Genomic DNA, 24,417 nt, shown 5'->3' with positions numbered 1-24,417 from the left:
GGGTCACACAGCTAGTAAGTGTCAAGTGTCTGAGGCTAGATTTGTATTTTCCCCCTTTTAATAGAAAGCCATGTACCAGTTGTTGGGGAGAACTAGGAGTACTTCATTAACTCTGATGTAACTAACTTCTGGTTTTAGAATAACAGATAAAGGAACGAATGCATGGGACCCATTGAGCAGGAAGGGAACTGGGGCCACTTTATTTCTGGAGTACCACTATGTTTCTGGCACTGATAACCTAGGTGCACAGCTAGCACACTTAAGCAGAGAGACCCAATGCAACCGTTGCTCGTGTATTGAGACAGGCCCCTGGACAATTCTACAGATACAGGCATTCAGGTGAAAGGAGAGAGGGAAGGAAGCAGGTAAAACTCAGATTGCAGCAAAGTGGCATGGTTTGGAGTTCCCTGATATTCCCCCCCTTGCTTGTGTTAGTATGTTCTGCTGGGGAGACCAGGAAGGTGGATTTTTCTCTGAGTTTCTTGTATGTTCGTAGCTGTATTGCTAGACTGTCCTAAGGTCTGGGTATAGTTAGCATCATTAAGGAGTTGATCTAAAACAGCAGTACTTAACTCTCTTTCTCTCTCTGTCTCTGTCGTCTCTGTGTCTCTGTGTCTATCTAGCTCACTGTTTCTCTCTCTGTCTCTGTCTCTCTCCCTCTCTCTGTATGTGATAGACTCCTTTGGCAGTCTGCTCAAATCTATGGACCCTCTCTCAAAATGTTTTTTAAATGCATGGAACAAAACATATATGGTTACAAAGGAAACCAATTATATTGAAATACAATTATGAAGACATTTTTAAAAAGCCCAGTTCAAAGGACCCCAGATTACGAACCCCTGATGTATGTTGTTTCAGTGGAGGCTGGATATCTTATAAGCACCATCTGAGGCTACTCCCTTTCTTCAAGTTGGGCTCAGTAGGGCCTAGGAATAGGACACTAGGACCAAAGAGTCCATACCATCACCTATTGGACAAAGTCACAGTGGAAATCCAGAGTTCTAGCCCTACCTCCAGGATGACATCGGGTGGATGTGCATAGTTCCACAGTCGGAACCAGCTCCAGTAAGATCTGGCTTTGTCACAACTGTAGGTGGCAGATGTGTGTTCAAAATCAATGGTCCCTCCTAAAAACCAAATACAAATAATAATATCATTTATATAAAGCTTTTTACTTTGCAAAACATTTTTTTTTTTTGGGTAAGGCAATTGGGGTTAAGTGACTTGCCCAGGGTCACACAGCTAGTAAGTGTTAAGTGTCTGAGGTCGGATTTGAACTCAGGTCCTCCTGAATCCAGGGCCAGTGATCTATTCACTGTGCCACCTAGCTGCCCCCACTTTTTTTCTAATAGCTGTGTGAAGTAGGTAGTGTGAATTAGTCAAGAAGGCATTAATTAAGCACCTACTATGTGCCAGGCACTGGGTTAATGACTGTGGATACAAAGAAAGGCAAAAGACAGTCCCTGCCCTTGAGAAGCTAAGGGTCATATTTTATAGTTGAGGAAACAGGTAAGATTAGTTGTCAGTAAGTGTAAAAGCTGGGACCTGAACTCAGATCTTCTGACTCTGGGACCACTAAATCTCAATTGCTTCTCAAGAGTTAAGTAGCACCTTCAGCTAGGATGCCAAGGGCTGAACCACTTTCTGCTCTTGGTTCCTCATTTCAGACAGGAGATCTCTTTAGCTCCACTTGCAGGCCTAAGGCCGCCAGAACTATTAATTAATAAATTAATTATTAATCATATTAATTGGTTAATATGATTAATTCATGTCAAGGAAATAAGAAAAATCAGGCTCTGGGTGAGATGGAAAAAGACCATAACTTTTGTCTCACTGGATGTTTTCCATTTCTCATTCACTTGATTAATCTTCCTCTGTCACTGTGTGATCTTGGTTCAGTTTCCTTTCCCTTACAGTCTAAAGTTTCTACCATTATAAAATAAGTACAGGGCTAGATGGTCTACAAAGTTTCTTCCAGCATGAACATTTACTGTTTTACATATGTGGGAGGGGGGTGCTTCTGCCTTGTCATTTCTTTTTTTGTGGGGGCTTAAAAGATCCGAGAAATTTCCACAAAGGGAAACAGAACTTCCAAGACCCCAGGAAGGGAGACTCCCACAATTCTTTCCAGGGCAGAGAAACTGCACTGTCCTAATCAGGCTCAGGGCAGGAGGTTGCTGAGAGATTAATGGGAAATTTGATATCTTAGGATCTGCTTCTTCTCATCCTTCTGCTGTCATTAAGATTTGGACCTGATCATCATGTGGGGGATTGGGTTCCCCATTTGGTACCAGTGGGTACTACCATTGCCCATTGCCATGGGGGCAGTGAGCACTGCTATTGGATTGGGACTGAGGAGATATCATGAGGTAGATTGGAGTGGCCTACTTTTGTTATTTGTCCTTTATTCTTTTTTTTACACAAACAATCCCATTTTATTAGCAGTTAGTTCAAGATTGTACATTAGTGATGAAGTTTTTCTTTTCCAATGAAACCAAGAGGCTGGTATAAGAGCACCAGGAAACAGGAGAGATGGGTTGAGCTTTATCTTGCTGCCCCCCAACCCCATCCCTCTTAACATGGGAAGAGATCCCTCTTTCTCTTTCTGCTAACACTGCTTTTCCCATCTCCTGACATCCCAGCTATGGGCTTCCTCTTCCTAGGAAGAGACGTGGATTCTTGAAAAAAAAATTGGCAAAAGGTATTTGTCCTTTATTCTTGAAGAGGACAATGACATCAGCAGGGTGATGTCTTGCCTTGCAAATGAATTGAATTTAAATGAGGCAGGGCTGTGCAAAATCATTAGCCCCACTCAGTCCTCCAGAGTCATTGGGGTCCAGTGGCAAGATATAAGTCAGGATGACTAGCAATGACCCCAGATGCAGTGGGAGACTTTGGCCTTTTTAAGCTAAGGTCTTTCCAAGGTCTCAGTTTGTCTGAGACAATACCCATTCAGGGATTAAAGGCTAGGTAAGAATTGAGGTAAAAGACAGCCTAGTTTGCCTTCATGTAAGAATCAGCCTGGGAGGGGAAGACCCTCAGAGTAACTGGCCAGAACAGAAACAATCGTTATTTACACTCACACTGAGCCATCAAAACCCAAACAATGAGCAAATAAGGTTTGGACTGAGATCTATTATTGTCCAATCAGTGAGTGCCAGAGTGATTTGGATTTATAGGCATAGTCAAGTAACTCCATTTGAATCCCAATGGGCTTTATCACAACCTGATTTTCTAGAGCCATATTTCAAGAAATCACAAAATAAAAAATACATGAGACAAAAGAGTTAATTATCCCAGTTTTCAAAAAACAAAAGAAAATAAAAACAATGATAGAATAAATAAGTAGGGAAGAAAAAAAAACCTAGCCCCCCCCAAGCCCCAAGTAATCAACATTTATACTCCTTTGGACAGAGCACCCATATGTGAGGGCATGACTTCCCATGTAGGCAGATTTGGGGGGAGGAAGAAGGAGGAGGAAGAGGGAGAAGAGGAGGAGGAGATAGCAGAATTGTACAACTGGAACTGGCCATTTGGGTCCCCAGGAGGGTCAGCTATTCCTATTCACAGATTGTTGTTCATCCCTTGTGGTTTTTTTTTTTGTGAGGCAATTGGGGTTAAGTGACTTGCCCAGGGTCACACAGCTAGTAAGTGTTAAGTGTCTGAGCCTGGATTTGAACTCAGGTCCTCCTGACTCCAGGGCCACTGCTCTATCCACTGCATCACCTAGCTGCCCCTCATCCCTTGTTTTTGAAGAGGACCAATGACATCAGAAGGGTGATATCTTGACTTGCAAATGAATTGGATTTAAGTGAGGCAGAGATGTGTAAAATTATTTGTCTCACTTTCTGCTCCAGAGTCATCAGGGTTCAGTGGCAAGACATAGGTCAGGACAGCTGGTGATGGCTCTGGATGCAGAGAGAGACCTTGGCCTTTTTAAGCTAAGGTCTTTTCTATGTCTCAGTTTATATGAGATAACACTCATTCAATAGTTAAAATGCTAGTAAGAATTGAGGCAAAGGAGGCCTAGTTTGCCTTCACATAAGAATCAATTAGGGAGGGGAAGACCCTGAGGATTTCTGCTCAGAAGAGAAATGTTATTTACCAGTGGCCTACTACAGAAGTTAATAGAAAGAAGAGTGATGTAACTTAAGGAAGTAGACAGGGTCAAACCTGGTACACGTGGGCAAAGCTCTGTGAAAATGCAAGGCTCTGTCAGCACAGCTAATGGTTATTGTGGGCAATTGCTAAAAAGAGTAAAATGTGTAAGGAATGACCAGGTGTGTGGTCAAACTCAAGAAAATCCAACGAAAACTAACTTCAGAACATCTCCTTTATGGGTCATAGAGGCAAAGCAAAAGGCCTTCACTGGTTTCATAGACAATGAAGCAAGTGCCTACAAAAAACCTGCTGAGAAATGAACCCGAAGACAACAATTTCCTGGAGCAAAGACAAAAGATTAGAAAAACAGAGATTATGGATGCAAGAACATTTGCTGCAGAGTAGAGTTTAAGAGGCAGAACTATTTCCTGTTACAGCTCCAGTCTGGAAGGCCACATGAGTGATAGATGCATTGAAAGGAGGATTGCAGAGTGGCTGGGCCAGAGGCCTGGGTCTCACATTTTTGGGGGTCCACCCCATTTGAACTCATGGAACTTTATTTTATTTATTTATTTTTGTCAGGGCAATGAGGGCTAAGTGACTTGCCCAGGGTCACACAGCTAGTAAGTGTCAAGTGTCTGAGGCCAGATTTGAACTTAGGTCCTCCTTAATCCAGGGCCAAAGCTTTATCCACTGCACCACCTAGCTGCCCCTGAACTCATGGAACTTTAAGTAGAAGGGATGATTGAAAATGTGTAGTGAGGATGCTATGCTGGACAGTGGTTGCCATATGATCATTGTATTCTAGTGATTCTAGATGCTGCTGAGGAAAACACAGCCTACAAAAAGGGTGGATGAATAACAAAAACCATCCATATTTGACATACATTGGAGGAAGTCTCATGTTTCTAAGGAAGTTGTTGGTGTTAGTAGGAAGGTGGGCATCTGGGCATCATGGCTTTGGTGGGTCCAGATCCAGAAAACATTTGGAACATCAGCATTGATCATAGTCAACTCCAGACTATTTAAGGTATTAGAAAATAGTTATTCAGGGAAATATTGACTCTGGCAGGAATCAAAAAGTATAAAAGCATAATATCTTACACAGGAGACTTGCAGCTTTTTTCTTAATCAAAGATTAATGAACATTCTAGAAGCACTGAGGCATGAGTGGAAATCTCAGTATAATCAACATATGTCCTTTATAACACATAAGAACAAGTCTATCAGGAATGATACCACAGGTTTTATGCTATTCTTGGTGGTATTTGAGCAAGAGCAACAACTGCCTATTAACTTGTGTTTTTGAATCTCAGAAGATGGAGAGGCTGTAAGGACTTGTGACCAGTACATTTGTCAGCTGAAAGAAGAGTTGAAAGAAGCCTAACAACTAGCCATGACTTTGACTTGGAAGAATGCTGGCAGAAACAAATAATGGTATGATTCTTGAGTTCATTGTTCTGACCTTTAGCAAGGTAACAGAATCTTATTGAAAAACTGCTGTTCTATCAGAGCGGCAAATATAACAAAAAAAGGAAAATATTGGATGTTGGAGATGTGGGAAAACTGGGATGCTAATCCACTTTTGGTGGAGTTGTGAAAAAATCCAACCATTCCAGAGAGCAATTTGGAACTATGTCCAAAGAGCTATAGAACTGTACATGCCTTTTGATCCAGTAATAGGTTTATATCCCAAAGATATCCCCCAAAAGAGAAAAAGACCTATTTGTACACAAATATTTATAGCAGCTCTTTCTGTGGTGGCTAAGACTCAGAAATCAAAGGAATGCCCATCAATTGGGAAATGGCTAAACAAGCTGTGGTATATGATGGTGATAGAATATTATTGTTCTATAAGAAATGACAAGGAGGATGATTTCAGAAAGGCCTGGAAAGACCTGTATGAACTTATATACAGTGAAGTGAGCAGAATCAAGAGAACATTGTACACGGAGACAGCAATATTGTTTGATAAAGAACTGTGAATGACTTAACTATTCTCAGCAATACAATGATCCAAGACAATCCCAAAGGACTAATGATGATGCATACTATCCACCTCCAAAGAAACTGATATCGATGGAACACAGATTGAAGTATGCTATTTTTCAATTTCTTTCATTTTAAAATTTTATTCAAGTTTTCTTTTACAAAATGACTAATATGGTAATGTGTTTTTTTTTTTTTTTGCACATGTAAAACCCACATCTGATTGCTTACCACCTCAGGAAGGGGAACGGGGAGGGAAGGAAGGAGGGATAAAATTTGGAACTTAAGACTATAAATGAAAATGTTTATTATAATTAAAAAAATTAAAAAGAAAAATTGGTTTTCAGGGAACACACAAGATAGTTGAACTAGAGAAAGCTCCTCTATACCAAGTAATTGAGAGATTGAGCAACTTGCTCATGTACAAAATAGTTCCAGAGAATGGTAGCAGATACTTTGTCACAACCACCTATGGACCATAGGGAAACTAATGGAACTTTCTGGTAAGTAAGAAAAAAATATTATGAATAGTCAACTAAGTGGACTCTGAGAATGAAAAGGTACAGAAGCCCATAAGTTGTGAACAGATTACCTGAGGCCCATGAGGTCTCCTTGGAAAAAAATACATTGTGTACTAAAACCCTTAACTTTGCTTAGATCTGAAGGAAAATTTGGTCCATAATGTTGGAGGTTGAACCTCTGGACAATTTATTTCCTACTTAGTGCTTTACACATAGAGATGCCTGGGGTACAGAGATAATACATAATAATAGTAATAATGATAACTAACATTTATATGGGGAGAGACATTTATATGTGGCAGGCACTGTGTTAAGTACTTTACAAATATTATCTTATTTGATTCTTACAACAACTCTGGGGGGTAGGTGTTGTTAGTATCCATAATGTTTAAGAATGATAACCAGTCTGAGCCATTTATAAGTTCAGTTTTGGAAATACGGGCTAGTAGTTATGGAGAGATTGAAGATAAGGGAGAGAGAAGGGGGATGATGGTAGGGGGACAATTTGCTGAAGAAAAAGGGAGTGGATGGTTTCAAAGGTGCATCTAGAGGGGTGAGAAAAAGCCTTCTCTTGATCAGAGACTAGAGTAAAAGAAGAGAGAATGGGGAATGATCTCAAGTGGCCGTGACATATAGAAAAGGGAAGAAGAGGGAACATTGCACATAGACTCCATTTTCTCAATAGAGGTTGAGCTCAGGGCAGCTAGGTGGAGCAGTGGATAAAGTGCCAGCCCTGGATTCAGGAGGACCTGAGTTCAAATCCAGCCTCAGACACTTGACACTTAACTAGCTGTATGACCCTGGGCAAGTCACTTAACCCTCATTGCCCCGCAAAAAAAAATAGAGGTTGAGCTCCTCAGCAATGAGGTTTGGGGGATTACATGGAGTATCAGGCTTGAGGAGAGAAGAAGTTTGGAACAACTGCTGTAAGGAGTAGGATAGAGAATCTGTTGGGGGGCGGGGAAAGGGGAAAGTACTGCATTGAGGGCCAATTTGAAGTGAGATAATGTAAATTTGTAGTGGAGCCAGAGCTTAGTCATCATGTTTGCTTAACTTCTCCCAGTTCTGGTCAGCAGCCTATGAATGGGACTATCCAGTCTTATTATGTATTACCCTCTGACATCTACTCTTCAGTCTAGCCAAACCAGACTTCTTGCTTCATTTTCCACATGATGTATGATTTCCTGTGTCAGTGTCTTTATACAGGTTGTCCTCTGTGCCTGGATGTGATCTTCACCTCTTCTTCACCATCTTCACCTCTTAGAATCCCAAGTTTCCTTCAAAGCTCAGCTCCTATGCTATCTCCTATATATAACCTTACTGATCCCCCCCATCTGCTAGTTCCTCCCCCAAATTACCTTTTATTCATTTTGTACAGATTTTTTTTGTGGGTATGTGTGCATGCATTGCATATGTACTGTCTTCCCTTTTAGAATATAAGCCTTTTGAAGTCAGAAACTGTTTTATTTATGCTTTTGATTTGCAACAACTAGCATAGTGTCTTGCACATAGTAGGCACTTAATACATGCTTGTTGATTAATTGATCAATCATTGATTTTTGTTCCTCTCCTACCATATTAAAACAATTGTCACATATTCTGCCTTCACAACTCTCACATCTGTCTCATTTTCTCTACTCTAACCACCATTTAGGCTGTCGTTGCCTCTTGCCCAGACTATTGTAATAACCTCCTAATTGGTCATCCTGCCACCAGTCTCTCCACTTTCCAAGTCATCCTTCATATAGCTGCCAAATTGACATTCCCAAAGCACAGAACTGGTCATACCATTCCCCTGTTCAAAAACTTTCACAGGATCCCTATTGCTTTGACCATAGGCTAAAATACAAACTCCTGTTTGGCATTTAAAGCTCCTCACAATGTGATTCCAACCCAGAATTATTGGAGAATAGTGGGAGAAGGACTAGATTTAGAATGAGAGGATGTAGATTTAAATCCAATTTCTGTCATTTCCTTTCTTTCTTTCTTTCTTTCTTTCTTTCTTTCTTTCTTTCTTTCTTTCTTTCTTTCTTTCTTTCTTTCTTTCTTTCTTTCTTTCTTTCTTTCTTTCTTTCTTTCTTTCTTTCTTTCTTTCCTTCTTTCTTTCTTTCTTTCTTTCTTTCTTTCTTTCTTTCTTTCTTTCTTTCTTTCCTTCTTTCTTTCTTTCTTTCTTTCTTTCTTTCTTTCTTTCTTTCTTTCTTTCTTTCTTTCTTTCTTTCTTTCTTTCTTTCTTTCTTTCTTTCTTTCTTTCTTTCTTTCTTTCTTTCTTTCTTTCTTTCTTTCTTTCTTTCTTTCTTTCTTTCTTTTTTGCGGGGCAATGGGGGTTAAGTACTTGCCCAGGGTCACACAGCTAGTAAGTGTCAAGTGTCTGAGGCCAGGTACTCCTGAATCCAGGGCCGGTGCTTTATCCACTGTGCCACCTAGCTGCCCCCCTCTGTCATTTTCTACCTATGTGACAGTGGGTATGTCACTTAACCTTCTAAGCAGCAGTTTTCTCATCAGTAAAATGAAAGAAGAATGGATTAGCTGACCTTCCAAGCTCTAAATCTATGATTATACGATCCTACCTTTCCAGGCTTTTTATATATTGCTCCTCTTCACATATTCTATGTTCCCAATATACTGACCTATTTTCTGTTCTTCATACATGATATACCATCATTCTATCTTCTATCTTTATGCCTTTGCATATGTTTTTCTCCCTTAGTTAGAATGTTCTCTCTCCTCACCTCTGCTTCAGAGAAATCTTAGCTTCCTTCAAAACTTATCTCCTATAGGAAGTTTTTACTGATCTCTGTAGATGCTATTAGACCCTTTCTCCCAAATTTTGTATTTATATATGTGCATATATACACACATACACAAATATGTAAAATATGTATGTACATATGTACTCTGTTCATCTACGTGTCTATTTATCTATCCATCCATCCATCCATCCATCTACCTACTTATCTATCTATCTACAAATTGTATGTGTGCAGTGGTTTTCCCCAACAGCATGTAATGAGGACAAGAACTTAAACATTTTTTTGTCTTTATATCACTGACACCCAGTACAGTACTTGACATGTAGTAAGCATTTAATAAATGCTTGTTGAATGAATAAACCAGCATGTTGACATTGTGGAAAATGTGGCATAAGGAATAGTATAAGGAACTGGATAGATACATTTATCTCAGAGAAGAGAAGGGAGGACATATTTTCAAATATGTGAAGGGATGTCACATGGAAAAGGGATTCACATAGAACCAAAGAATTTAGTAGAGTTAGAAGGAATTTGAGGGACCAAGTGGTTCAACACATGCCAGAGAAAGAATCCTCTAACATACATAACAAGTCATTATCTGTCTTCTGTCTGCCCATCCATCCATCCATCCATCCATCCATCCATCCATCCATCCATCCATCCATCCATCCATCCATCCATCTTCTCCCTTCAATGAAGGGAATCCACTATTTTCTAAGGCAGCTGACTCTCTTTATGGATAGCTTTCATAGGAAGGGGGGAGGATTTCCTGACATTAAGCCCAGCCTTGCTTCTCTGCAACTTCTAACCATTTTCCCTAGATTTGTGCTGCTTGGCTAATTAATTGACTGGACTAGGATCAACAGGTGGAAATTAGGGAGAGAATTTAATAGGTTTTGACTCAATATCTATTTATCTGATAAAGGCAGTACCTTTATTTGAGAAAACATCCTTATAATTGGAGCTGTCCAAAAGTAGAATATGCTATATTTGGAGGAAGAGAGGTCTAGGGGAGAGTTTCTGATTTTCTATTGCTTTTATTTTCTTTTCTATTTTTTGGTGAGGCAATTGGGGTTAAGTGACTTGCCCAGGGTCACACAGCTAGTAAGTGTTAAGTGTCTGAGGCTGGATTTGAACTTAGGTCCTCCTGACTCCAGGGCTGGTGCTCTATCCACTGCACCACCTAGCTGCCCCTATTGCTTTTCAAGAAGAGGTTAGATGATGACTTGTCAAGGATGCTATGGACTGATTCATGAGTACAGAAGGGAAGTGGTCTATATTATCTTGGAGGTCCCTTCCATATTTTTGACTATAATTTGTAAATGATTAAATGCACAGGGAATGTCAATTAGCATGAGAGATTCCAGAAGGGAGCAATCACCTTTAGCTAGGAGGATCAGGGGAAGCATCGATGAGGAGGTAACATACAAGCTGGGCTTAGAGGAGGGGATGGATGATCTTTGGGAGCCCTTGCTGGCTCTAAGAGGCTTTGATTACATACCAATGGATTTCAAGGCAAAATCAGGCTTTTCAATATAGTCTCCTTGTATCTTCTTCATTATGTTCTGTGCCACTAGGTCCTAAAGGCAAAATAAACTCAAGGTGTTTATTTGGACAACTTGATATGTTTATATCTTTTTACTTATTCCCATGGGATAATGTTGATGTGTCTATATATTCAAAACTTTGTCACACACTGTCCATCTGGAAAAGTGATGGCACTGAGGCATCATTAGCAGGGCATGTTTTTCCAGCAGAGGAGTGGGGAAAAGCTATGATGAGGATCTAAATTCTCTTGCCTGGTCTCTCCTTTGTGACCCAGGAGAGTGGGAATGGCACTCAAGAAAAGACTAGTGTTTGCAGCTGCATGGTTTGGTAGAAAGACTTTTGGATTGGGAATCATAAGACTTGGAGTCAAGGATGGGTTCTGCCACTAGTGAGATGTTTAACCTGGACTAATTCATTACCTCTCTCTGGGACCTAATTTCCTCTTCTGAAAAATGAGGGTTTGGGTTAGGTTACCTCTAAGGTCACTCATTTGATATTTTATGTCCTAAAGTCCCTTGAGTAGCAGTCTTGAATATTGGAAGGAAACTGGATTGGAAGCCAAATTTTATTATTTACTAATTATAAATGTAAGAAAGGCAGAGCCAAGACAGTAGAGTAGTAGGAAGAAGTACAACAAGCTTTCCCTAAAAATTCCTCCAAACTGATATAAAAATTCACTAGACCCAACTTTGGGAAATCCAAGAAAAAATCACATTGAATATTGTTTTCTAGCACAGGGATATAGTCAGAGAGGTCTGTAAACACTGGGGATGTGGGCAGGAGTGTTAGCCCTATGAAGCATTCCTGTACCCAGGAAATAAAAGAGGATTGAGATTGAGCATCAGGCAAAATGAGGTATCAAATCTATATTGGGGCAGCAAAACTCCTGCAGAATGTGGGAACGGGGGCCAACTGGTCGCTTTGTTGCTTACTACTCAGTTTCAAGATCCAGGGTGGACTGAGAAGGGGACCTTCATACAGGGGTGGTGTTGCAGAGTAGGGAGGAGTTGTGGGCCCTGGACTATGTATCGAGCAAGGAACTTTCTCCAAGCAACAAACTCCCTAAAACTTAGAACGGACAAAAATGACTTCATGAGACAATAACAAATATAGCAAGAGAGTCAAAAGACTAAAAAAATAGAATAAAATGAAAGGTATCTCATAGCAAAAATAACTGACTTGAAAAACAGATCAAGGAGAAAAAATATGGATCATTAGATTATTTGAAATTATAGTTCAAGAAATCAAAAGGGAAATTGCACAGATCTCTTAAAACCAAGGGCAAAGTAGAACTAGAATTCACCAGTCACCTTCTGAAAGAATCCCCCAAATCAAAACTCCCAGGAACATCGAAGTGAAAATCTACACTTTGCAGGTCCAAACAAACAGAAGGAAAGAATTCAAGTACCTAGTGGCCACAGTCAGGATCACACATGATTTAGCAGCTTTAATGGGTAGCTTGGAATACTATGTTCCAGAAAGTAAAGGATAAAGACTGACAGCCAAGAACAACTTACCCGGCAAAAATGAGTATAATGCTGAAGGGGAAATATGAAGTTTTAGAAAAATTGAAGACTTCCAAGCATTCCTGATAAAAACACCTAAATTGCATAAAAACTTTGAGATGCAAACACAGGAATCAAGAGTAACAGTTAAAGGTAAACAAGCTGCTTAAACTCTAATATGAGATGATACACATGTCTCCTTTGAACACAATTATCATTAGAATCATAGAGGGAATCTAATTAAAGAAAAAGTCTGAGAGTGTTATGTCTTGATGATTTTAAAAGAAAAATGGAAAGGTTGGGAAGAGGAGTAAGTACACTGGGCGGGGGTGGTGGTAAGAGAGAAAAGTTAGGGGAAATTATGTTATGTGATCAGCATGTGAAAGTAGAAGTGTATACAAAGAAAGAGGAGTAGGTGAGGGGAGCAGTTGACACCTGAACCTCACTCTCATCAGAACTGGTCAAAGGAGGGAAGTATATGTATGTGTATATGTATATATGTATATACACACATATAAGTGTATGTGTAGATATATATAATAGGAAACAAATACTCAGCAGAGAAAAAGGGGTGGGGGAAAGAGAAGGGAGAATTAGGGAAGCTGTAGATTAAGGCTGGGGTTAGTCTTAAGCAAAACAAACTTTAAGAATGTATAAAAGTATTTATAGCTCTTTTTGACATGGCAAAGAAATGGAAAGTGAGAGAGTCCCCATAAATTGAGAAATAACTGAACAAGTCATGGTATATGAATGTGATGGAAAACTATTGTGCCATGAGCAGTGATGAGGGGATGGTTTCAGACAAACCTGGGAAGACCTGTATAAACTGATGCAGAGTGAAGTGAGCAGAACCAGAACAATTTATTCAAAGACAATAATATTGTAAAGTCAAACAACTTTGAAAGACTTAGGACCTTTAATCAGGTAACCACCAACCATGATTCCAGAGGACTAATGAGGAAACATGCTACCCCACCTCCTAATAAAGAGGTGAACAACTCAGAGTGCAAAATTATGTGTACATGTGTGTATATGTATATATGTGCATATATGTGTATTTATATGTATATAAAAGAGAGAGGCTCACATGCACTTGATAAATTCTGTATACTTGTCACCTTTCTTTAATAAAGAGATAATGACACACACACAATATATATATACATATATATACATATATACACACACACACACACATATATATACGTGTATATACACACACTCACATATACAAACATATGTGGACATGGCCAATGTGGGAATTTGTTTTGCCTGATTATATATGTTTGTAAGAGGAGTTTATTTTTCTTTCCTTGTCAGTTGGGGATAGGGTAGGAGGGCATGGGAGGGAGAAAAGGTGTATTTTTGTTGATTGAAAGATAGAATTTAATTAAAAAAACTGTAGGCGTAGGCAAAGGTAATTTCGAACCACATGGCCTTCCCAGGGCTCCCAATCCAACTATGTTTGATAGGGGTCATGGTAGGGGGCAAGGCAATAAGTGGCAATTTGATCATGCCATGACTTTATTGACTCACCTCATTAGACATGATTTTCATTTCTTGGACTTTGGCTGAAAGTTGTTTCATGAGACTATACAGGGCTTGGATTTCTTCTGCATGTTTTCTCACTTTCTCCTGGTAAAACCTTTTTGAGGAATGAATGCAAGGGCTAAGAGGTGAATTGAAACCTGACCAGACAATAATTTATATGCAAAAGATCTAGAGCTCTCAGTAGGCCATAAGTTCCCCATAAGTCAACAAGATGAAGCAGCAGTCAAAAAAGCCAGAGCAATCTTAGACTGCATACTTATGTCTAGAATGGAGTGATTGTTATATCTGGTCAGAACAAATCTAGCAAAGTGAGTCCTGTTCTAAGAAACCATACTTTTAGGAGGTATATTAACAAGCTGGAACATTTCCTGATAGAAACAGAAATTCTGGTGCCAGGACGGAGAGAGAAGACAGCATTGGGATAATAATAGTAGTACTACTTATTTTGCAGGGTTACCATATACATTGAATGAGATAATGTATGTGAGGCATCTTATAAACCTTAAATACAAATATTATTTAAATGAAACCTGAGCATTCTTTTTTAATTTTTAATTTTTGTTTTTTGTTTTTGGTGAGATAATTGGGGTTATAACTTGCCCAAGGTCACACAGCTAGTAAGTGTCAAATGTCTGAGGCCGGATTTGAACTCAGGTCCTCCTGAATCCAGGGCCGGTGCACTGTACCACCTAGCTGCCCCAATTTTTAATTAAAAAAAATTTGGTGGTAGAAAGAATGACTGCCTAGGGATGGGTTGGAGTTGTTGTTGAGTCTTCAGTTGTGTCCAACTTTCTGTGACCTCATTTGGGGGGTTTCTTGGCAAAGATACTGGAGTAGTTTGCCAGCTCATTTTACAGGTGAGGAAACTGAGGCAAACAGGGTTAAGTGACTTTCCACGGTCACACAGGTACTAAGTGTCTGAGGCTGGATTTGAACTCAGGTCCTCCTGCTTGTAGGTGCAGCACTCTATCCACTGCACCATCTAACTGCCCATAGGTTGGATTTGGTGACAGAAATAATGTAGGGAAAAGGGTCCTGAAATAAGAGTCAGAGTACCTGGACTTCAGTGCCAGCTTTGTTCCTTTTTATACCTATGACCCTGGGCAAATTACTTCTTCCTGCATCTCCATTTTCTAAAATGAGCAATATCACTTAAATGAGCTTTGAGCTCCTGTCCAGCTCTCGGTGCTATGTTCTTAAAACCTTTGAGATCTCTTAAGCTCTAGGTTTCTGTGATGCTCCTGCAGGATGTTGAACATTGGCATTTAAGTGACCTTTGCCGGGACAGTAACTGAAGGCCTGCTTCCTGTTGAATTTTAAGATTACTGATCTAAAGCTTGAAGGGACATCAAAGGCCATCTAGTCCAACCCTCTTATTTTACTTATGAGGAAACTGAGGCCCAGAGATATTAAGTGACTTGCCCAGGATCGCATAGTTTATAAATATTTGAGATAGGGGGCATCTAGGTGGCACAGTGGGTAGAGCACCGGCCCTGGAGTCAGGAGTACCTGAGTTCAAATCTGTCCTCAGACACTTAACACTTACTAGCTGTGTGACCCTGGGCAAGTCACTTAACCCCAATTGCTCCACAAAAAAGAGAGATATAAATATTTCAGATGGATTTGAACCCAGGAATTTTTGGCTCAATAATCTCTAAGGTCCCTTTCAATTTGAAATCTATGATCCACTAACTCATTCTTCCACAGGGCAGCAATAAGAATTTGGAAATATGTCATGAACAATAATTGTCCATCATGCAGCCTCTCAATAATAATTGACTTGTGATGAGTACTCATTGCTCTCAAATGCTGGGTGGTGACTTAGTTATGATTTCATCACTTGAATACCTAGAGAGGCCACTGAGAAGAAGATTAGCAGGTTCAATTACAGGACTTGAGTTCAACTCCAGTCTCTGACTCGTACTATCCATGTAACCATGGGCAAATCACTTAACTGAGGTTGCCTCAAAACCCCATGAAACTCAATTATTCTTTTTGTAAAACATCAGTATTTCAAAGGTTCCATAATTTCTTTCATGTAAATCCTACCTTCACTGAGGTTGTAGATTATGATCTCATTTACAATATTCTTTAATATCAGAGCTAACTGGCCAGCAGCCCTGTCTGTGTTTATGTCCTGAGTGACACTAACTTGGATTAAGCAGGAGATTGTGTTTTCCTTAAGAAATCCCTCTTACCTTAGTTCCTTGAGTGAAGAAATGGAGCTTTTGACCTAGGAAGGCAATGGAAACACAGTTGGCTATTTTGTTCCCTAGCTTTCAATCTTCTTTTTTAATGGATACAGCAGGGTGGGCAGTCAGTCTCCAGAAAACTGTGAGTACTTTAGGGTTCTATTATTCCTTCTCCCAATTTCCTTCCTGGAAAAGGGCCCATTGGAAATCCCTTTTTCTCCCAGCCCATAAAGCCAAAAGGATGTGGAGAGATGACTATCTCTCCCCTTACCCAGGGATTTAATCATCAACAACCTTAGATCCCACCTCAAGACCAAAAAAATATAGTATTTAGAGCTCAAAGAGACCTGAGAGATCATCTACCCCAACACTTTTATTTTTCAGATCAGGAAACTGAGGCCCATGGAGGAGGAAGGGATTTCCTGTAAGCCTTGGGTAACCCTGGGCAAGTCATTTAACTTCTGTTTGCCTCAGTTCCCTCAACTGTAAAATGGGGATAATAATAGCACCTAGCCCAAGGTCAAACAGCTGGCCAGCAGCAGACTTGGGATTCAATGCCAGTACTATAGAATCCAAATCCAACATTCTTGTCATTCTTGTTCTTTGTGGTTGTTTGATCTTGATTCTAGAAGAGGATCAATGACACCAGGAAGGTGATGCCTTGACTTGCAAGGGCCTACTGTAGTGTTTTAGACTGTAGGATTCCTATTATCTTTTTTTCTGAACTCTTATGAAATTTATTCTTCCTGAAATTGTGGGGGTTGGGGTGTCAGCTTTATTCTCCTTATATCTTACAGACTCTAAGATTGATAATCACTTCCTCTCAAGACTCCCATCAGAAATTTAGGATGAGAAGTCATTTTTGTTGTTCAGTCATTTCAATTGTGTCCGACTCTTTGTAACCCCATAAAGATACTGGAGTGGTTTGCCATTTCCTTTTTCCAGCTCATTTTACACATGAGGAAACAGAGGCGACCTTCAGCAAATACTTCAGGAAATATTTCAGCTACCAGTTAGATGGCACAGTAGATAAAACACTGGGCCTAGAATCAGGAAGATTTGAGTTCAAATCCAGTCTCAGATACTTCCTTAGCTGTGTGTCCCTCAGTAAATCACTTAAGTTCTGCCTGCCTCAGTTACCTCAGCAATAAAATGGGGACAATAAGAGCACCTACCTCCCAGGAGTTTTTGGGAAGATCAAATGAGATATTTGTAAAGTGCTTAGCACAGTCCCTGGAATATAATGGGAACTTAATAAATGCTTGTCTTCCCTTGTGATGACTGGGGCCAGAATCACAGTTCCCTTCATAGATTCCTTTTCTTTTTAATCTGGCTACTTCCAGCTCTGAGATTTGGTGGTTCTGTGACCTGGGCCAGAGTTTAGGGTCAGGATGCTATTCTCAGGTTCTGAGCAGCTCTGACATTCCCTTTTCATCATGAAAGAGGACCAAGGAGCTCACAGACTTGTGGGGATTGGAAAGGCACAGTCAGAACTACGGGTTATGCAAAATAGAATGTGTTTAGTGTCCAGGAGACAAAGTACAGCCACATTTTTCTGAATGTCTACTATGTCTACAATCTGGTGTTGTTTGAGTTTGGAAGAGGAGAGATCACTGCACATTAGTCAGGAAAGCTTCCTGGAAGAGGTGGGACTAGGTTGAGATGGACCCTGCATTTGGGGGTTTGGAAGCTATTGGGTTATACAGAGGGGAGCTGTGGGAAAGAAGACTTGGCAAACAATCTGAGGCTGGGGATGACTTCTGGAGGAGCCTTGAATGCCACCCACCTCACCTGGAGTCCTCATGCTCATTCGCCCTGTATCCAGCTTGGTTGGCAAGAAGATAATGATGAACCAGAAGGCTGTGGAGGGAACAAGAGGGAGAATGAGACCCATCCCACCCTCCTCGCTCCTGAGGAGCCTCGAGACTCGGAGGACTAGGCAGGGGGATTGTGCTTAATCTGTGGTGCCCTTCAGGAGATCCCAAAGGCACCACCCACCTGTAAGCTCCTCCCTTTTTTTCTTCTTGTGGGTACTGGGATTCTGACCACAGCCATGCAAGCTGTGAGCTGCCATTCTGTAGACAAGTGTATTTTAGGATGGTAGGACTTAGAACTGCAAAGACTCTGCAACGGGGTGTTGTCAAGGGAGTGTGAGGGCTTCAGTAAAAGGGAAGCGAGGCAGGTGCAGTGGTGGGAGGGGCCACCCCCAAACCAGCCCAGGGTCTTTCACAGTCTTGTGGATGGCTGGTGCTGCAGCCAGAGATGATCAGCCCCAGATTTAAGTGATCTTCTAGTACATACCAAACACACAGAAGAGCAGAATGGTCAGCTTTTCCACCAGTTTATGGAGCAAATTCTTGCTGTTAAAAGGGACAGAGCAGTATGTCAAGCTCCTTTGTTCAGTCATGGGATAATCTTAGAATTTTTAGGGACCTCAGAGGTCAGCTAGTCCAATCCCTTACTTGATCCTCGAATTGTCTATGTAGCATCTCCCAGCAGGGGGGTTAGCCAACTTTGGCTTGCCCACCTCCTGTGACATACTACCTCCCAAGACAGTCCATTTTTAAAAGACAGTCCATTTCTTTGCTAGATAGCTTTAAGTTTCAGGAAGTTTTCCCTAAAATTGGGCTGGAACATGCATCCAATTCTGCCCTTTGGGGCCAAGCAGAATGCGTCCATATATTTCTCCCCCTAACAACCCTTCAGGTATTGAAAGAGAGCAATCTTTGGATCATAGGATTTAGAGCTGACAGGGACCTTAGAGATCATCTAGCCCAACATTTTCTTTCTCCTTTTTTTTTTTTTTTGCGGGGCCATGGGGCTTAAGTGACTTGCCCAGGGTCACACAGCTAGTAAGTGTTTGAGGCCAGATTTGAACTCAGGTTCTCCTGAATCCAGGGCCAGTGCTTTATCCACTGCACCACCTAGCTGCCCCTAGCCCAACATTTTCATCTTACAATTAAGTAGAATGAGGCCCAGAGAGGTTGAGAAGTTACACGGTACAGTGGATAGAGCACTAGGCCGGGAGTTGGGAAGACCTGAGTTCAAATCCAGCCTCAAACACTGACTGGCTAAGTTATTTAAACTCAGTCTGCCTCCTTTTCCTCAACTGTAAAGTGGGGATAATGACAACATCTGATTGTTGTGAAGATCAACTGAGATAATATTTGTGAAGTGTTTATTTATCACGGTACCTGGTGTATAATAGGTGCTTGCTTCCAAAGTCACACTGTTAGCAAGTGGGAGGGAGGAGGAGGAGGAGGAGGAGGAGGAGGAGGAGGAGGAGGAGGAGGAGGAGGAGGAGGAGGAGGAGGAGGAGGAGGAGAAGAAGGAGGAGGAGAAGGAGACGGAGAAGAAGAAGAAGAAGAAGAAGAAGAAGAAGAAGAAGAAGAAGAAGAAGAAGAAGAAGAAATATGGTATGGGCTGCAATTAGAGCTGGGGCAAGAAGAAGAATGGTGGAAGGGAAGACATATCCTGAATATTGTGGTATGTTTCTTGACAGCTGTCACCCCATAGCCCAAACCCTAATTAATTCTTGACCTGGTCTTGTGGATTACCTAGAGCTCAGACTTACTCCTTTGGCCTTATGCCCATGCTGGCTCAAGTAAAGACCTAGAAGGGTCATATCTTTGCTTGGTTCAGGGTTAGCTGCAGGGCTGATTTTCCAAGTATGTGATGTGAGAACCTGGAGGATGTGATTTCAGGGGTTATGAATGGATGTTTTGCCTCCAAGTCTTCCCCTTGGCCATGATGCTCATGCCTGACCATTAGAACCATTAGAACTTATTGCTTTAAAACACAGGAAACTAAGGGGGTGCTCACCAACTGGGGAACAGGTAGACAAATTATGGTCTGTGAATACAATGAATTTTATTGTGCCATAAGAAAAGAGGAAGTGGAAAGTTTCAGAGGAAACTGTTAAGAACTCTCTGAACTGATGCAAAGTAAAGCAAACAGAACCAAGAGACCAATTTAAACAATGACAACAACAATCACCTCACAATCCTGAGATGTTTTGGTCTGCTTCCTGGGCCATTTCTTGGAGGATAAATATTCAGTGTAACATTTATTTAAGCAAAGCACAGTTAGGAAGATACATCTCTTTTTTTTCTCAAGCTGAGCTATGAGTACATTTGAAAAATTAAACAGAATAATCTTTGGTTTATCCATGGTTTTGGACAATCTATGGTTTGGGCTTCTTTTTTCAGAATATATAACTAACTGGGAATCATTTCTGTACTGGGTGCTGGCATAGAGGATTGCTGTGGCTATTTGAGTGTGTCAAGTCTACAGGTATATATAGAATCGACTTGCTTTTGGGACTTTGTTTGGTGCTATGGGAGACCACGGGGAGGGGGTAACCTTCTCTATCGGAGTGAAGACTAATGCATATGTGGAAATTAGAGAATACTATAGAAAAGTCTGTGACCAAGGAAAAATGCTGACTGCAGGGTCTCAGAGGGAGAGTTCCCTGTGGGCTAGAATGTCCTGGGAAGGCTTTGCTAGGCTTTGAAGGAAAGGTAGGATTTGGAGAAGAAAAGGAAGGGCACGACTGGTAGGGAGGACAGTGGGAACATCTGGAAATAGTAATGTTTATGGTACACTTGGTGCCTGTGAGGTGACTGGCTTACCGGATTTGAGGAGTGATGGAGGCGGGGGTTGGGGGCAACTAGATTTAATAATGTCTTATTAAAATTCATTTTAAAAGAGAGAAGCAGCAGACAGATGAGCATGAAGACAGGCCACTAGAGTGGTGCCTGGGGACCTGGGATAGTTCTGGTACATCCTACTCCAGAAGGTAGAATGAAGGCAATCAGCCTGGGCAGTGAGCACCATCCTCAGTGGCCTGGGACAAAGGCTCATTTGCCCCATGCCAGTTATAGTTCCATAGAGAAGGGGGAGACAAAGTGTGGGGAGATAGGTAGATTATGAAGTACCTTCAATGACAAACTGAAAATTAAACTCTAGTAGAAATGAAATCTCTGCAGGCCACATCTTGACTTAGAAAACCACAAAACCAACATTACCTACATTGAAGTTTGATTTTTTGTTAAATAATTCCCACTTCTATGCTAATCTTGTTCTCTAAGCACTGGTGAGTTGGGCAGGCCTCAGGCAGCCACAAGCCACTTTTAGACCTCTACTATAGATGATAGGTAGCCATTGAAAGTTACTGAGCAGAGGAGTGTAATAATTAGATTCACAGAATCTCAGATTTAGAAAGGACCTCAAGACAACATCTAGGCCAACCCTTGCCTCAAGAAGATGCCTCTCTACGACATACCCAGCAAATCTGTGTTTGAATACCCCTGGCAAGGAGAACCAACTACCTCCCCATGGGAGGCCATGCCATTCTTGGATGCTTTAATTGTTCAGAAGTTTTCCCTCACACCAAGTTTTAGTTTGCCTCTTTGCATTTTATACTTATTGATGTTAGCTTTAACTTGAAGACAGCTCTCACATTTTTATTAAGTCTTCTTTTTAGGCTAAATGTCTCTAGTTCATTCAGTTGATCCTTACAGGGCATGATCTCAAGATCCATCACCATCATTTTGAGCTAGGTGATGCAGTGGATAGAATGCTGGGCCTGGAGTTAGGAAGACTTCTTTTCCTGAGTTAAAATCTGGCCTTAGGGGCAGCTAGGTGGCGCAGTGGATAGAGCACCGGCCCTGGAGTCAGGAGTACCTGAGTTCAAATCCAGCCTCAGACACTTAACACTTACTAGCTGTGTGACCCTGGGCAAGTCACTTAACCCCAATTGCCTCACTAAAAATAAAAAAAAAATCTGGCCTTAGGTCCTTACTAGCTGTATGATCCTGGGCCCTCTTTGCCTCAGTTTGTTCATCTGTAAAATGAGCTGGAGAAAGAAATGACAAACCACCAAAGTATCTTTTCCAAGAAAACCCCAAATGGGATCATGGAGAGTAGGACAGGACTGAAAGGTGACTGAATAACAACACCAACAACATGCTATTCCCAATGGGGTTGTTCTGAACAGGGTAGAGCAGAGTGGACAATCACCTCCCTAGCTCTGGACACTATGCCTCCCTTCTAATACAGAATAAGAGCTAGTTTTTTGGGGGGTGGCTAGGTGGCACAGTGAATAGAGCACCAGCCCTGGATTCAGAAGGACCTGAGTTCAAATCCGGCCTCAGCGCTTAACACTTTTTTTTTTGTGAGGCAATTGGGGTTAAGTGACTTGCCCAGAGTCACACAGCTAGTAAGTGTCAAGTGTCTGAGGCTGGATTTGGACTCAGATCCTCCTGACTCCAGGGCCAGTGCTCTATTCACTGCGTCACCTAGGTGCCCCAGACACTTAACACTTACTAGCTGTGTGACCCTGGGCAAGTCACTTAACCCCAATTGCCTCACAAAAAAAGAGCTAGTTTGGTAATACATCTAGGAGGCTGTTACGATACCAGGGTGGTATAATGGAAAAAAGAACTGGATTTGAAGTAACCTGGATTTGAAGGTACCTGGGTTCAAATCCCAGATCTCTTGCTTACTACCTATGTGACTGTGGGCAAGTCACTTTAACGTCTGTGGGCATCAGTTTCCTTCTCTGTAAAATGATCTCTAATATTCTTTCTTTTAGCTATAAAACTATGACTCCAAAACCTAGTTTAAGTGAGAAGTGATTAGGTCTGAAATTGGGTGGTTTTGGAGGTGGAGACATTTTGAAGACAGATTTGAGAAAGCTAAAATTCTGATTTGATATATAGAGAGAGCCTGGATTCCTCTGTCCCTGTCCTGATTTGGCCCAAATGATCTCCCTTGCTTATGATTCTATCCCTATCGCCTCCCCTTAACATTTCTCCTTTCTCTTACTCCCTCCTTGTCTCTCTCTCTCCTAAACCCTATCTGATCTTTGGAACTCAGCTCAAAGCTTGCCTCTCTGCTAAGAAGCTTTTCTTTACTATTCCAGGCCACACTGAAGTCTCTGTCTGTCTTTCTGCCCATATGTTAGCCAGTCCCACCTCGTGCCTGGGAGATCCAGGCTAAGACCACATCCCTATTTTCTGTGCCCTCTCCAGGGGTCATTATTTAGCCTATCCAGCTGATTTTATCACTGTTCCTAGGCAGGGGCCCTGGATTGGGCTTGGGTTCTCAGGGGCCTGGTTTTCACTCTGGTCTATTGCTTCCCTCTCTCTCACTTCCCTGGGACTGGGTTTTGTACTCACAGTATTGTTGCCCCTGTCTGGGTCCACCCAATGTAGTTGGGGCAGAGCTGAGCTTTACAAACAGTGTTTTTCAGGATGGAGGTAAAGCAGATGAAGTTAACTGTGGAGACAAGAAGGTTGTGAGGCATACCATCCTGGAGGTGGTGAGGAACAGAGGCTTTTGGGGGAAGAAAAGGCCCCTGGGAAGACTGGAGGGGGAGAAAGGGGAAATGGCATCCCTGGTTCCGAGGAAATTTCTGGGGTCAAGAAAATAGGGGAGATGTATTCTGGACATTAAGCAAATGCTAGACAACGAAATCTTGAGGATTTAGAATCAAATCATGGAGGATAGAATGACATAGTTAGATGGGCTCTTAGGATATAAAAAACTTAGAATGTTAGAGTTCAGAGGTCCTTAAAACAGTTCAGTCAGAACTGAGAGGGAGATTAGAATATAGAAAAAAGAACATTAGAATGGGAAGGGACCACAGTCACCATCTTATCCAACCCCGTAATTTTACAGCGAGGGGAACTAAAGACCCAAGGGAAGTGACTTGCCTATTCACATGGTTTCTCGGTGATGGAGACTTGGATAGAAGAGAACTGAACAAGAGTCTTCTGATTTTAAGCCTTTGGTTCTTTCTACTATATCAGTCATTTATTAGAAAGTGCATTTTTATGGAGTTAGGAGACAGGGGTTAAAATTATGGCTCTGCCACTCACTAGCCTATGTAACCCTGGGGAAGTTAATTTCATTCTTCATTTGTTAAGGGGCTTAATAATCACCGCCATTCCTTCCTCATTGAAGTGTTGTGAGGATCAAAGAAGATGCTACATATGAAAACTCTTTGGGACCAGGAAATGTTATAGAAATAATAGCAATGGCTTACGATTGTAAAGTATTTTAATATCTATAAAGAACTTTCCTAACAAGAAGCTTTTGAGACAGATAGTGCAAGTTTGTTTATCCCCACTTCAAAAGTGAGGAAACTAAGAAGCAGTTGTTAATAGGTATCATATACTTACAATGTGTCAGGAACTGTGCTAAGCATCGAAGATACAACCAGAGGCAAAAGACAGTCCCTTCTTTGAAGGAGTTC

The 24,417-nt window shown here is 41.3% G+C and overlaps 1 protein-coding gene across 1 annotated transcript in view; it reads right to left on the bottom strand.

The window, feature by feature from the left end:
- SUN5 (Sad1 and UNC84 domain containing 5) overlaps positions 1-24,417 on the bottom strand; it is a 59,682-nt gene that overhangs the window by 25,013 nt on the left and 10,252 nt on the right. Inside the window, exons 4-10 of the mRNA XM_043980797.1 lie at positions 23,339-23,438; positions 18,459-18,517; positions 17,944-18,017; positions 16,164-16,198; positions 13,951-14,059; positions 10,863-10,941; positions 1,012-1,127 (exon numbers count right to left, since the gene is read on the bottom strand). Coding sequence (XP_043836732.1) covers positions 1,012-1,127; positions 10,863-10,941; positions 13,951-14,059; positions 16,164-16,198; positions 17,944-18,017; positions 18,459-18,517; positions 23,339-23,438 — 572 coding nt within the window. The remainder of the gene's footprint in view (positions 1-1,011; positions 1,128-10,862; positions 10,942-13,950; positions 14,060-16,163; positions 16,199-17,943; positions 18,018-18,458; positions 18,518-23,338; positions 23,439-24,417) is intronic.

This window comes from Dromiciops gliroides, chromosome 2, assembly GCF_019393635.1.
Source record: "Dromiciops gliroides isolate mDroGli1 chromosome 2, mDroGli1.pri, whole genome shotgun sequence".
Taxonomy (NCBI): domain Eukaryota; kingdom Metazoa; phylum Chordata; class Mammalia; order Microbiotheria; family Microbiotheriidae; genus Dromiciops; species Dromiciops gliroides.
Note: the sequence above shows the minus strand (reverse complement) of the source record. Positions and strands in the feature narration are given on the sequence as shown.